Source organism: Seriola dumerili, unplaced genomic scaffold (genome assembly GCF_002260705.1).
Source record: "Seriola dumerili isolate Sdu_G_001 unplaced genomic scaffold, Sdu_1.0 BDQW01000381.1, whole genome shotgun sequence".
NCBI lineage: Eukaryota > Metazoa > Chordata > Actinopteri > Carangiformes > Carangidae > Seriola > Seriola dumerili.
The window spans coordinates 1,159,549-1,174,998 of NW_019174636.1; the positions used below are offsets into that span (position 1 = coordinate 1,159,549).

Consider the following 15,450-nt stretch of genomic DNA (forward strand, 5'->3'; position numbering starts at 1 on the left):
CTAGGCACAGCGAAGAGCTAACTGCTAACATCAGCTTGCTAACATGTCCTCAATGAAAATGCCAACGTGCTGATGGTAAGCAGTGTGAGTACAGCAAAGTACTACACAGGATGTCCCAATGTTTAGGTCTGCAAATGCACTCTGTAACCCTTAGAATATAGGCTGCTGAATACATATGTTATTAATCAAAACAAGATGACCTGGTTGACATAGGAACAGGATGAAACAGGAAGTGATCGTAGACATGCTCTCACTGTTGTAACCGCAAGTATATCTGACTCGATGCAGACATGTAAATAATGAGGAACCAACACACATTCTGAGACACACACGAAAACACCCAAACAAGGCACACAAAGATAGATATGTACAAAGGCATATCATGGGGTCTTACAGCCAATCATGTTTATGATCATGCAAAGACCACGCATAAGAGGATCAATCAGAAGAGACTACACCCCTAGACACAAGCAGTATAAAGTAGGTAAAACCCAGAACGAGTCAGATCTTCTTGTGGCATCCTCTTGTATGCTCTGTACTGATCTCCACGCTCGGCCGAACGTGAATAAAACGCTGTTCATCTTAAACCTCCACTCTCTCCGACTGTTTACTCCCACATCAACGGACTCGGCGAGGCATCAAGGTTTTTTATGAGTTAATTTCTGCCTCAACAGCAGGTGTAACGGTTACCGTGTTCATCATCGTAGTTTAGCATATTAGCATGCTAACATTTTCTAAGCAGAACAAAACACAGAGATGAGGCTGCAGGGAATGTCATTCGCTTCTCAGGTATTCATTCATGAGCCAACGTATTGGACTAACTAAAATTCTGACCTGATGGTGGCGCTACAAGAAAAGTCAGAGGATCAAAACGATTGGAATTCATCGTTAAGGGTGGAATAAATATCTGTACCAAATTTCATGGCAATCCACCCAACAGCTGTTGAGATAAGTGGTGGACTGACATACTGACAAAGTAATATTATCATCCCTTGCGCCACGCAGCACGAAAAAAACCATCTGACAGTGGTTTTGTAGAAAGACTTGCTCTGTTGAAGGCGACCTCTTAATGTCTGGGGCAGTGGGATTGTCTCTGGAGATGTCGTAACACTCTTTTCGACCACTTGGAGAAAATCTGTAACTGTTCAGAGAGCTCGACGGAGAACCGGAGCACGTCGAAGGCTGTGGAGGCCACAGGGAGGGAGAGAGCTGGTGACTGAGGAACCTCTTCTCCAATCTGCAGACAGAGAGAATGGTTAGAGTCAACAACAACAACAACAACAGCAGCAACAACAACAACAACAACAACAACAACAACAACAACAGCAACAACAACAACAACAACAACAGTGAGCTAATACATGAAACCACTCTTCTCTTTAACTGCATAATGCGTTTATGATTAGTTTTAATGGGATGATTCTGACCTAAACAAAAGGAATTATCTCTCCAGAGTTCAGCTTCATCACTTCATACATGCTGTGTGTGAATATTTACATTTAGCAGTGAAATTACATCTATTTTTCTAACTTCATTTTCTAACTTCATTGTTTTTCAGCTTTGCCCTCTTCTTTCTCTGCATTCATTTTATTCCTTCCTTATGAGACAAACAGTTTCCCAGATCAGTATGATCTCATAGTGACTGATTACAGTAAAAGTGTAGTGTAGTGAAGTGTAAGTCTTCCTTTAATTATGTTTATTTTTTGGTACCACTTTAATTGCTTTTATTTGATGTTTTACTGCATCAAAGTGTGATTAGTAAAGCTGCCTGTGATAGATTGAAAGTTATGTTAAAAATGTAATATAAAAATGAATGATAATTTATTGGAGGTGTGACTTTTTAAAGTTTAACAGTCAGTCATTTTTATTTGATCTTTTTTGTTTTATTTGGTCGTTTATTAGTATTCTTTGACTGTAATTAATTAATACAGCTGAGAATGACTACTATAAATGCCATCGTTGAAACTCATTTCTGCACAAAATAAAAAATCGGGATAGTAACATTTCCATCAAATTACCTTTTGCAGTTAATTTTGCCTGTTTGAAATTTATATTAACTTTGCTATTTGTTTTTCCAGTTATGTAATACTCAAATTTTGGCTTCAGTATGAGTCCATTTAAAATTTCAAGCATTTCAATGTGACCTTATTAATTTTAACTTCCTTACCTTACTTTCCATTTTCAAATTTGTAATTTTACAGGTTTCAGTTTAACATTTTACAGACTCCTCTTTCACCTTATTATTATCATTATGTATATTATTATTATCTTTATCAGAAGAGCAAATACAATATAATCTTTTGTTTTTACAATATCTATTTTCATTTCATTTCTGGGTGGACTTGTCCTCCTTGTGACCACATCAAACCAATCTTCTCACCTGTTTGAGAGATGTGTTGATGAGGTTGGACAGTTGCAGGAGGTGAGTGTTGGCGCCCTCAGCTGACTGGGAGGGTAAACTGAAGTTGTCTTTTGCTGTTTTCAACCAGTCTATATGCAGCTTAATGGACTGAGTGAACACATGGAGCTGAGACAGGGACTCATTCACCTGTGGGGACATTAAATAGATGGTTAATGCACATCCTCATCAAGTAGGTAGTAGAAATGGATTCATTTGATTTAGAAACTTTACCTTGAGTGAGTTGAAATGTGCTGCCGTGTGCTGCAGGTTAGGAAGACCATGAAGTCTGCTCTCCATAGAAGCTAAGTTTGAGAGTTCGTCGTTCGACTGTTGGAAACATGAGGAAACAAAGGTCACTGTTAAGATACAACTACTACACAACTACTACAGAGAACATGTGAGAGGAGGCTCGAAAAACTAGTTTTCATCTCTATGTCGTGCAGTGATATGAACATTTCTCTCTAGCTTGTTGTTTTCCTATCTTGTGTTTAACTTAAGGAATAATAACTTAAGTAGAATATTATATTACTGAACATATACTGTGTATTAAAAACATGGATCAGTATCTCTAATAATTGTATCTATCTAACTGTTTGTTAGATAGATACAATTTGTTTCTTTGTTTTATTGTTAAAATTATATTGTTAAAATATTACAAAATTGCTGTACAGTGTTTATAAGGGATCTACTATTGAAATGAAGTAATCCTGCTGGTAGAAGTAACTAAGTACAATTACTCAAGTAGTATTTCATTTCTACCATTTTCTGCTACATTCTGTTCCATCACATTTCAGTTGAAAACACTGTCATTTTTACTCAACTACATTTATTTTCCAGCAAGTAATTACGAGTTACTTTGCAGATTATGATTTTACAGAGGCTCCAGATATAATCATGTATAGGAATGTACGATCAGTGTATGAGATATGTATGTAATACATATACAGTATGTATCATCATCATCACATCACTACAGTTTATAAAAGCAATCTAATTCAACCAGACAAAAAACACCATTTACACTGGCACCAATAACATAATATCCTATTACTTTTGTTGATAATACTTCTGGATTTTTGCTTTAGTAAAAACTTAAATGCAGGAGTTTTATTTGCATTGGAGAATATTTATACTGTGACTTTTACTTAAGGAAAGTATCTGAATATTTACTTGGCAAATTCATTTAACATGTGTTTGTGTGTGTGTGTGTGTGTGTGTGTGTGTGTGTGTGTGTGGTGTGTTGTGGAGGGGAGGGGGGGGGGTAATGCTCACCAGCTCATGGAGTTTTTTGGCATTGCTCATCAGCATATCCACCTGAGGGATCATTGATCCAAACAAACCACAGAGGGAGGAACTGTGGGCGGGACGAGTTGACGAATGGACAAACAGCTCAGCCAATAGCAGCAGGCGGAGAAGACAAGTGGTGGAGTCATAAATCACTGTAAAGACAAGAAGAGGACACTTACAGTGTTTCTGCATTTACAGTGTGAAGATATTTTCTTCACTTCTTCAGCTTCTAGTAGAACCAACAAAGTCGTTCTTTATACAAGTGCTGCTGGTTTATTTACCTCTTCACCTTAAAAATAAGTTTCTCCTTCAACTTCAAAGAGGATGATACAGCAGACTGATATTCAGCTGTAGCTGCTCACAGCTGCGCTCACAAACAGGTGGCTACTGGGCTGCACTTATTTTCGTCCCCTCTCATTGACCCAGACCTGCTGTGTGTGTGAATCACTAAGAAAACCACAAAGCTGCACGGAAACAGTGTAATTTCCAACCGAGATGTAGACCGCATGATACGCAGCACAGGATTAATCCTGAGGCAGCTGCACCAAGTTCTGTGAATGCTTCGGTCTGTATTTGTCGCGACTGTAAGGAAATCTCACACCGGAAGAGAAAGTATAAAAGTTGTCTGTTGATGCAGCATCACTTTCAGCTAATTCTGGTATCAGATACAGGTTGCATCCTGTGATCCAGACACAAACAGTCATTCATAGAATCAGATAAGAGCAGCAGTTGAGATTTGAGATTAAAAGGCTGAAGGTTGAGGCACTGAAATAGGTCAGACTCTGATTTACTGTTAGCATATTTAGTAGCTGAATATGTGTGGGTGTGAGAGGAAGAAATAAACAGACTGATTTCTGCAAGCTGATAATATGAATTTCGGGGAAACGTAAACACTAATTGGTCGGTTCACACACGCAACAACATTCATAATGTTTATCTTTTGATTTTAGAGCCTTGATTTCTCACAACAGGTCAGGAAACTGACGATCACGCCGGTTTTAATCAAAAGAGAGAAAATGAACTGTAACATTATCATCCAGACTGTCTCTTGTGAACATCCGTCACAGTTCACAGACCAACTCTGTGATTCAACTTTGAGCTTTGACATTTAAAGTGTGTACACACAGTTTTGACCCCCCAAATAAAATGGTTGATTGAACTAACGGCTTGTTTACAGCCGGTCTAATAATTTAACCACTCATGTTTCCTGTCCTGTCAGGCTTCACTGGAGCAATATCACCATGTTCCCAGACTGTGACAAGTACAATATTATAACTCATAGAAATCAGGCACAAAACCACACAAATAAAACTGGAATTGCAAAAATTTATCAAGATTTTCATCCTTTTTCCTGCTGACATTTAACACTAGTTTCCCTCAGTCTCGAATTACATATTTTGTTATAAGCATATAGTGCATTATATTATTATGATGAATGTGTCAGCAACAATAATTACACATCCAGGACACATCTGGAGATTTATTTTAAACTTAAACTTAATTGACTTGATTTTGATTAAAATATTTCACGGCTATTAAGTTATTTATTTATTTATTTATTATTATTTATTTATGTTTCTGTATTCATGTTTTAAAATCTTTTATTTCCTGTCATCTATTGTCATCTGTTTTCATCAGTTTTCTATTTCTCATGTGCATTAGTTTCAAATGGATTTACATTTGAACTATGTTATTATGAGCTTCCCCGTCATCTGTGAGGCACTTTCAGTTGTTTTAAAGGAGCTCTACAAATATGGTTTCAATTATTGATTAATTGATTGATTGAATGTTCACGCTCCCTTCAGCTTTGTTTGAATCTTTACCTACTCTTGATAAAATCTGTGGCTGTTTGCCTGTTGAATCCTCCGCTATGTTCAGCAGCTGGTCGCTAACTTTCTCGGCCTCCATCAAAACAAAGAGCTGAAAGAGGATTTAACAGTGTAGAACTGAGGAACTGCAGAACACAACGATGATTCTCTGTGGGTTTGTTGCTATGAGCATCACATTTCACATTCAGGTAATTGTTTGATCCATTGTTGATATAAACATTTTCATAAGTGCAGCTTTAATCTTATACATTTAGTTGTATAAAAAAACAGCTGATGTGTTTTTGAGCAACCTGAGAATGAATAATTCCTTCAAATCCTCTGTGTTTTGTTTTGTCTCGGTCTCTTGAGCTTTTTCCTCAAGTGTTTAATCAACGGTGATCTCTGTTCAAGGTAATCAAGATTAGTCCTTGTCTGTAAATCTATCCGCTGGTTTATGCAACTTCAAAAACCCCTTTACCCAGAGCAACAAAGACATGAACTGTCCGTTAGTGTTAGATCAGGGATAAGGAATGATAGGTATGCTGTGGGGTTTTTTTGTGTTTTTTTTTCCCAGCCTGCTCTGGGCCTCTTGTTGGAAAAGGAGAGCGGTCTGACTCAGATTAATCTCCCTGCGGTGACATCAGCGGGCCGGCGCCTCGGGCTGCGCTCTTTAGAGGGAAAACATCCACTTTGTCAGAAAGTGTCTGACACTTTAAACACTTTTACTGCTGCTCACACATTAACAGCAGAAACCACCTCGCAGACAAAACATCAGGCAGTTTTGTCTGTTTGACTATGTGAGGAATTTAATATTAAAAACTACAAATCCCATTCATTAACACTGAATATTGAGAGAGAAACAAAGTCTTGCTTTCATATAATCACCTTTTGTTGTTCCTGTTTTACTTCCTCCTTGTGCTTCTACTAGTCATTTTGTTGATTCTCTTATTGATTTCATGTTTTTTTTTTATAATCTATAAAAGATTCTTACATTGTGTTTTGGAATTTGCCTCAGAAAGGAGGTTTATTATAGTTATTATTTAAATATCATTATTATATTTATGCCTAAGAAAGGTGTCACAGTGGATTCATACAGATTTGTAATTAAAAAATCACTAGGTCACGACATATAATCAATACTCAGGTCCTCTCTCTCACTACTGTGCTCAAAGTGTAATCAGATTTAACTTGGACAAATTAATAACCGCACACTTACAAGTTATTTTCCCAGAGCTTTCAACGGCATCTCACAGTCAGATTTTGAGAAAACTCCGTCTGTTGTTGAAGACCGAGTCTCATGGTCTCAAACGCTCAGGAAAAAGTCAGTATGTGGACACTGACGTAAAATAATTTAGTCAAACTTTGACCTTTTATGTCTGCGACCTTTCAACAAACAAACAAGATGACGGCCGCGTCTGACGTAACCAAGACGCAAACTGTGATGGACGACAGGCTCGGCCTCTGTGTGTCAGCTCCGTGCAGATTAAACTCAGAGCTCAGTCTTGGCAGAAGACGAATGCACGGCAAATGTCAGCAGGCAGACAGGTTTGAAAATAGGCCGACAACAGTGGTGTTTTTGTCCTACTTTTTTGATGAACAAGAGACAAATACATTGTGTTTCCTGTGACACAAGAAAAGCCTCCCTGTGATGTGATCCCTGCGTGTTTTAACACTGACTTCATCCAGCTGAGATACAGTGATAAGAGAGTGAACAGTAAACAGTGAGGCTGATTACAACAGCAGTCAGGTGTACATCGACATTTAGCACACATTTTAACTGAATGTCCAGAAAAGCAGCAAATGAATATGCGATTAAATGTGCAGAAGAAGAACAAGAAGAATAATCCATTTCATGTAATACTTGTTTCTTGTATTCAGAGGTGTCCTCATTACTCTGATCTCTACACAGACTGGGTGTTTTCTTCTGCTGCTATTTTTAGTCTCTTCAGTGAGGCAGAAGCTTCAGTGGTTGTCCAAGTCTCATGCTTCATGTTCATCCTCATGTATTTGCTATTTATCAATCTGCACCCTGTCACATTTGGCTTTTATAGATACATCAACTTTTTTTATAGCAGCTGGTTTTGTGATATTTTGAGGTTTTTGATTGAATTATCTGAATTTCCAATCAGAGTTTTGATGTAAAAAAAAACTACAGAAAAGGCAAAAATTGAAAAATAAAATCTGAATGGAAATGCACTAAATGAGATACAATTGACACTGTATTATATAGATATGTATTGTAAGTGTAAATGTAATTTGAATCTGGTGGACTCAAAACTACTTTATCGAGAGATAATTACATAATGTAAATACAATGAATGGCTAAAGCTGAAGAAAAGCAGATACATAACATCAAAAACAAGATACAGTTTCAATAAAGGTTTATAGCTTTGTAGTTTATAGCTAGATTATAACTTAAAATACACTGTACAGTTAAATCCTCACACTTTGTCAGACTTGCAGCTTTTTAAAAAACATGACTTTTTTTATGTCTGAATCATGACATTTTTCTCTACTTGTTTACGACTGTTCAGGGTCGCATGGCAGCTGTGGTCTATCTCAGCATTAACTTTGCAGGGAAACAGGAAACATGAACAGCTGCAAAATAATATGTTTTTACAAATTAAAAGTCATGTCGAGGTCTTATTCAAAGGATATGGCTTTGTCATATGTCTGAAAAATAATCCTCTCCAACAGAGAAAATTAAATTACTGTATGACATACAGAATATCTCACTATGAGTCACACAGTGACCTCCAGCCATAAACATTGACGCAGTCTCGTCTGTTTCACAGCGTTTCTGGGGCAGACAGTTGTGGTGGGATGAGATGATGTATCGGCAACATCGAAAGGTTAAGACCTTTCACTTCTCCTGTTTTCTGCCTGACAACATGAAAATTAGTTCTCCAACAAGATCATTTGTGCTTCCAGAGCAGAGCAAAGTTTCAACACTGAACACACATCAGAGCCCAGAATGACAACAAACAGATGTTCAGATGATCAGCACATGAAGCATCCAAAGCTGCAGCCAATGAATAAGTGCACTCGCTGCCCTCTGCCAACACACCCCACTAAATATCAGTTATTGCATCATAATTTCTCTACATGCAATATCTGTCAGCTCAAGACACAAACAAGACTTCATGTGGCTGCTGGAAAATTACTGAATAATACATCAGCAAAACGCCTCTGTCAAAGTAAGAAAACAGCCCGGAGCAGTGTTGTGTACAGTCATGTATCTGGCAGCGTAAACAGCTGTGACAGCATTATAGCTCACGAGAAAATTGCTTAAGAAGCAGAGTGAATTCTTTGATGCATTTAGCAGGTTATTTCATCAGCACACTCACTCACACACTAAACTGCAACACACATGCAACGTCTCACACGCTTCCACTGCTTCCGTTCCAGTACGTGCTCCTTTTTTTTTCTCCCTTGTCTTTTTATGCTGAATCAGACGCTGCGCAGAACCACTGGAGTTTCCTGTGTTTGCTCTCTGAGATAGTGAATGCCTCATTTCATTGGCTTTTACTCTCACAAACTTCCAGTGAACCTCTGAAGTGCCAGTCAACTTCCTCCAAAACCAACCAACAAACCTAGAAAACATCATCTGTCAACCATCTGGCAAACTGAGAGAGTTTAAACATGATATTACAGGATGTGAATATCTTTTATATTTAATGTTGGTGATTTCCACTCCATGCTTCTTCTACAGGCTGAAAAAATCCCTAATCTTTAAAGCTGCATTTATCAAAAATTTTATATTACCAAATGATTATCAAATGATCTCTAATGTGAAAGGTGTCACCCATAGTAATTAACACACAGTGAATTATCGCCTAACTCTGCAGTCCTACAGAGCTTTTTTGGTGTCTTTCGGCTCTGGTTTTATGGCTTACAGCTTTAATGTTGCATTTACAGCTTGGTGTGTCCAATTGGCCAAAGAAAATCCAATTAAAACAAGTTTTAAGGTAAAGTAAAGCCTGTTTTATTGTTTGTCTCTCGACAAGCTGAAGTTATTTTGATAGAAAGCCAGGAGGGGTTTTCCCTCAGCAGCAACAAGAGAAAAAACATCTGTGAATTCTCATATTAGATAAGCAGGAACATGTTTTGGCATGTGTGCAAGTGCAGAAATTGTCATATTGGAGATGCAGTAGATCGCATGCAATGTCATGAAATCCCTCCCCGTTGAATGATGTTTTGGTTAAATCTGGCATGTCTGACCACCCTTGAATGCAACATTGCAACTTTTACAAGAAGAAAAATAAAGCGTTCAGTATGATGAAAGAAGAAACTACTACTACTTAAGCAAATGTCAAGTCTCTGCAAGTGAAATGACAAATGAAATAAACAAACATTTTTCAATATATCTGCAGCAGGAAGTAGGAAGTGGCCATCTTGGCTTCGTTTATTGGAATCAAACCACTAACTTGGCAGTTTTTTTATGCTTCACTCCCAAAGGTATACTGTGTTACAAGAACTGGACACTAAACACCTTGGTGGTGTAACTGATTCCTGTAAAAGCTGCTCCGCTGGGACATCATTCCAAAAAAGTTTTCTCTCTTTTCCCTGAATCCATCCGCTTTACACTGAGCTGACGTCACACGTACGAAAATAGCTTTTTCTAAAGTCTGGGAAACGTTTCACAAATATTAAAGCATCTTGGATCAAAAAGTCATGATACTATGAATAAGAATTGACATTCCTTGGAGTTCAAGCTGCCCTGTCGGTCAACAGTAGTGGCAGGATGGATCAATCCCTGAAGTCTTACCAGAAAAATAGAAACATCACATGTTACATCACATCTTGGACACACAAAACTTTACCTAATGCAGCAATATGTGCATCTCTGCTGCTGTTCAGAGGATTCACATAATGAGAAAAAACAACTTATTTGGTTGTAATTAAGATATATTCAGAAGTATCGAAACTTTATATATGTAGCACTTTTCTTAACAAAGTTGAGAAGTAGCTTACTCACCTCCTAATCATGACATATTTCTCTCCCTTACATGCTAATAGCTACATTAGTGGCTTTTAACAATTAAAGTATTGATATCAGAATTGATATTGGTGACGCTGTCCCTGATGTTACCTGGTATCAGACTGAAACTAACTTCTGTGTCATCTTCTAACCCTCTTCAAATTGTAAGTTCTTTTTTCGTTGCAGTACCACAGTTGACCACCGGGGCAAAGTGGCATCCGTGCTGACTCACTCCTTTTTCACAGTCAGAGAATCTCACCCTGTGACATGAGTGTGCAAATTACATTACAGTTTAAGTGCCCTGGTGATGTGCAATGATGACATCACTGTCTGCCTACCTGACTCATGCGTCTCACCTCTCTCTGGTGCTTCCTGCCTCCTGTTTTTCTTACTAATTCCCAGGTTTTGCAGAAATAATTGTTGACTAATTTATCTTATGTAATGTCGAAGTCAGACAACACAATATCAGATCTGATAGATGGCAGACATTTTGAATGGTGGCAGCAGGTCCAGTGAGCCAGCACACACAATACCAAGCAGCCACCATTCATTTATCAAATACACCTGCTATAGCATAGATCTGTTGTTGAGACCTGCAACGTCTCGACAAAAAGATGGGGTCTTGTGGTTTGTAAACAAGGAAACAAACCTGTGACTTTGACGAACACGTTTGGTTTAGGAAAATTTCACTAAATTAATCTCACCATCCACATGTTCACTCTTTTTCCACCATAAGGCAGAACCCACCTTCAGTGTCCGGTGATCAGTTTCAGAACCCTGTTTGCACACACAAGCATTCATTATGAATGCCATCAGGTGGAGCTAGCTCGGTCCCTGGCACCTCCCGATCACCATGTAAATCATGAAAGCTCTGATTTGTCAGAGACTGACGTGTGGGCTGCCATGCCTCTTGGCCAAGTCACGGCAAGAATTTATGACTGTGGCCTCCTTATCTGACACAATGACTATCACAAAGACAGCTCGAATTACCGCCTTCCTTGAAGGAAATATGGTCACAATCACTCCCCTTCTGTTCCTGAGTTACAGCGTCGAATAATGGCCACGAGTGTTTGTGCAGAACATTATAATGTCAAACTGTTGATCACGTGGATATAAATCATTTTATCATCATCATTTTATCCCATTAGACAATTGTGTTAAATTGTGTCATAATTAGTGTGTGAATTCTTTTGAGGTCACTGTGATGTTTGACCTTTGACCACCAAAATCTAATCAGACCAGCGCAGAGGCATAAAAAATATTGTGTATACTGATCCAAACATGATTGCTGCAATGCATTGTTAAAGATTAAACCAACCTTTTATAAGACAAGCAAGTCTCTGGATGTGTCTGCTTGTCATATTTCAGACGTATTAGGAGTCAGCAGTTCCACCAAAAACAGATTTCCCCCTAAACTTCTCATATGGTTTTATTTAAATAAGTCAAACAAGTACTTACTCTGCAGTTTTGGTGCCTTCTTAACTTGATCCCCTTGCATTTATTGAATAGATGTAGTACTGTAAGTCGCTTTGGATAAAAGCATCTGCCAGGTGAGTAAATGTAAATGTAAACTCTTCAAATACTGCAATACAAGTCCATGAACTGGAAACAGATTCAGTTTTCTGTCCCATTAATCATCTCATGACCTTTCAGATTTTTCTTGGGACCCTCTGGAGGGGCCTGACCCCTAGCTTGGAAACCATTAGACAAAACTAGCTAACTGTATATAAAGTCATTCAAACCAGCTCAAATAGCTACAACAGTAAAATGCTGCTCAAATGCTGATGCATCATTCTTAACAAAGCATATAGTGTATATATATATATATATATATACAATATTATTCTACATGATGAGTACTAATACTTTTAATACTGTGAGTAAATTTAATGGATACTTCTGTACTTTTACTTTTAAATGCATGACTTTTATTTATATGGAGTATTTTTACGTTGTTGTGTTGGTACTTATTCTTAAGTTAAAGGTCTGAGCACTTCTTCCTCCACTGGACCGGTTCATACTACTCAGGGAAACACAACACAACACAACACACACACACACACACACACACACACACACACACACACACACACACACACACACACAGGACCAGCCAATCACAGCCCAACCTGACACCAATCAGCATGTAGTTTGTGAAATTCAAATGGAACTAGATCTAAAAACTTCAAACTGAAACTATCACTGTGTTTCAGCCACAAATGTCATTCATTCATTCATTCATTCATTCATTCATTCATTCACTCTCTTTCAAACTCCCTCAGGCTAAAATTAAAGACCACGTGCAGTTCAAACAAACACACACATACTGACTGACTTCCACCCACCCACACACACACATACACACACACACACACACACACACACACACAAACACACACACACACACACACACACACACACACACACACACACACACACACACACACACACACACACACACACACACAGCTCCACTCACTTAGTACAAAAGTATCATAAACAAACTTACATTTCATCTTTCTTCTCTTGCTGTAGTAAACAAACCTCCTCCTGAGTCCAGTGTGTGTACTGTACGATGTGTGTGTGTGTGTTGTGTGGACAAAATGTAAAAGTTCCCTTTTATAGCATAGAGTATGACACATCACCTGAGTCATCAACCAACCACCCCCCTTCCCTTCCTCCCTCTAGCCCCCTTCATCAGAAAAAAAATTCAAATGTCTTTGTTTGTTGAGGCGAATCTGAATCAAGTTAATCAGAAATATAATGACAAAGGGTAATCAGAAAATACCAAATTGAGCAACTCATATCTCTCCTTCCTCCTCCTCCTCCTCTTCCTCTGTCACCTTATGTCATCACCTCACTTTCTTCACCAAATTTAATTCAGAAAACTCCCTCTGTCTCCTGTCCACACATTAGACTGAGTTTAATGCTTTAAAGTCAATAAAATGAAAACTCAACCTGGAAGAAGGAGAAAAGATAATTTATTCATGTGATTCTTCTTATTCTTCTTTGTATAATTGATTTATCTGCACATTTGCATAGAAAGAGATAAAAGAAAAATAGAAAATGGTAAAAACTGGGAGAAAAAACATCAAGCAAGCAAATGAAATGACAACACCCCAGCAGCACAGTCCATTAATAATAAATGTATGAAAGATGATAAAGTAGAGTAAACAAAGACCCTTCACCCACACTAAACATGCTCCTCACCTCCAGCTGCTCCACCCATTGTAAGGCTGTGGTCAAACTGGGCAGCTCTCACTGTAGCTTCTTGCCAAAGAGTCGGTCAATAAAACCAGATAAAAGGAACTACAACTCAACTAGAAGGAAATGAGGTGGTTCAATAACACGTCATTCATTTCTGTGTGTTTGCTCTTGTGGAATTTCTACAGTTTGTAAGAATTGTAATTTTTTTTTTCTTTTTTAATATTTCTAAATTTTGTAACTCCCTGGCTTTGCCAACAAGAAAGAAAAAGAGAGAGAGAGAGCGAAAAAAAAAAAAAAACCCCTGCTTAAACGGATTTAATCCTTCTGTGGAAATTGAGGTTAAGATCATACAGTTCTGCAGAGGTGAGATTTCACTTTTCAAAGGATTTGAGCGTGAGACATCTTCAGCATCACGTCACTTCCCCTCAGTGAAAATCATCCTGGTAATGTGATGAGTGGAACTGTCCGTCTCAGTCATGTAGCTGCCTTAGTTTCATTATAGATATGGCGTGATTAAAGAGGATATACAGCATTTTTATGATAAAAATGAGAAAACAGTGTGAAGATGTGAAAGGCATCGCTGGTGGTGATGAACCTACAGAGAATTATCAGCCTCATCTGCAGCTCAGTGAGTTTCAGCTCATTGTTTTTCTGTCAGGACACCATTTTACAGCTTTGGTTCACTCTCACCACTCTCATAAGCCCCTTTTCCACTGGTCAAAAACATGCTAGGACCAGCAAACATCTGGCTTTTGTTGGCAATGGAAAAAGGTACAATCGGCATTCAAATGACTCTGCAGTAGACATGGGTGTTCATCAGCTCTGGCTGCAATCAGCAGAGATGCAAACAACACCTGGGTCATCCCACTACAGTGCTGTTATACCCGGAACACCATAGCTACACTGCACTCGAGGATGAAAGAGTGAGCTGCAGCCCCAAAATAAGTTTTAAAAACACACAACCACTGTTTGAAGTGTCTCACACGGAGGCTCTGACACTTACAGGAGCATCAACCCGGGGATGAGACATGACAGATCCGTTTTACTAACAGCTCACTCTCTCTCCCTCGAGTCTGTGTGTGTGTGCTCTGTAAGTGCATGAGATGACATCGCTCCTTGCAGTTGTGTGTGTCCTCCAACCTGAACAACCACACAGGTCGTTTTTTCAACCTTCTGATATGACCCATAGGAGTGTCGCCTGAAAAGTGGTCAATTGGCTTTTATTAGCGGGTTTACACACATTTCAAAAACACCCTTATACCTGCTAATTTTGGTGTAAAAAAGGTAAAAGTGTCGGCAGCTGTTTTCAGCAAAAAAGCTCCACTGTCCACCACCTGCTCAGCAGCAAACAGCAGCCAGAAACAGTAAGAAAGCAGCTGGTTAACATGGTGCAGCATTTAGCAGCTACATAGTTGTTGGTGGAGACCAAAAACAGAGCTAAAACAGAGAATACTGGACTTAGATTCATCAGGTGGCCAGAAAACAGGGCTACAAATCTGGATGTGTGAATAAGCAAATGTGTGCAAAGTTCAACATGTAAACTTAAAAAGTCATATGTTAAGGCTGTGTTCACCACTTACCTCTGCAATTAGCTACTGCAGGTTTAAACTACTTTTTGTGGTTCAGAATTTCACTTTCAGATCCTTCGACACGCTGAGGTCATTGGTCTTTAATGTTTGAAACCTACAAAAGTGTTTTTTATTATGAAATATTGCAACGTTTTCCCATGTTCATAAAATATATGTAAAAAAAAAAAGCGCTGAGTA

The 15,450-nt window shown here is 38.4% G+C and overlaps 1 protein-coding gene across 1 annotated transcript; it reads right to left on the minus strand.

Moving 5' to 3' along the window:
* Window positions 1-835: 835 nt before the first annotated feature.
* LOC111233232 lies at window positions 836-13,706 on the minus strand. Its single transcript, XM_022760998.1, has 5 exons — window positions 13,688-13,706; window positions 3,674-3,840; window positions 2,633-2,728; window positions 2,381-2,548; window positions 836-1,237 (listed from the first exon to the last, which is right to left on the minus strand). Exons 1-5 carry the CDS (start codon window positions 13,704-13,706, stop codon window positions 1,067-1,069), a joined length of 621 nt encoding a protein of 206 aa, XP_022616719.1. The 3' UTR covers window positions 836-1,066.
* Window positions 13,707-15,450: the final 1,744 nt, after the last annotated feature.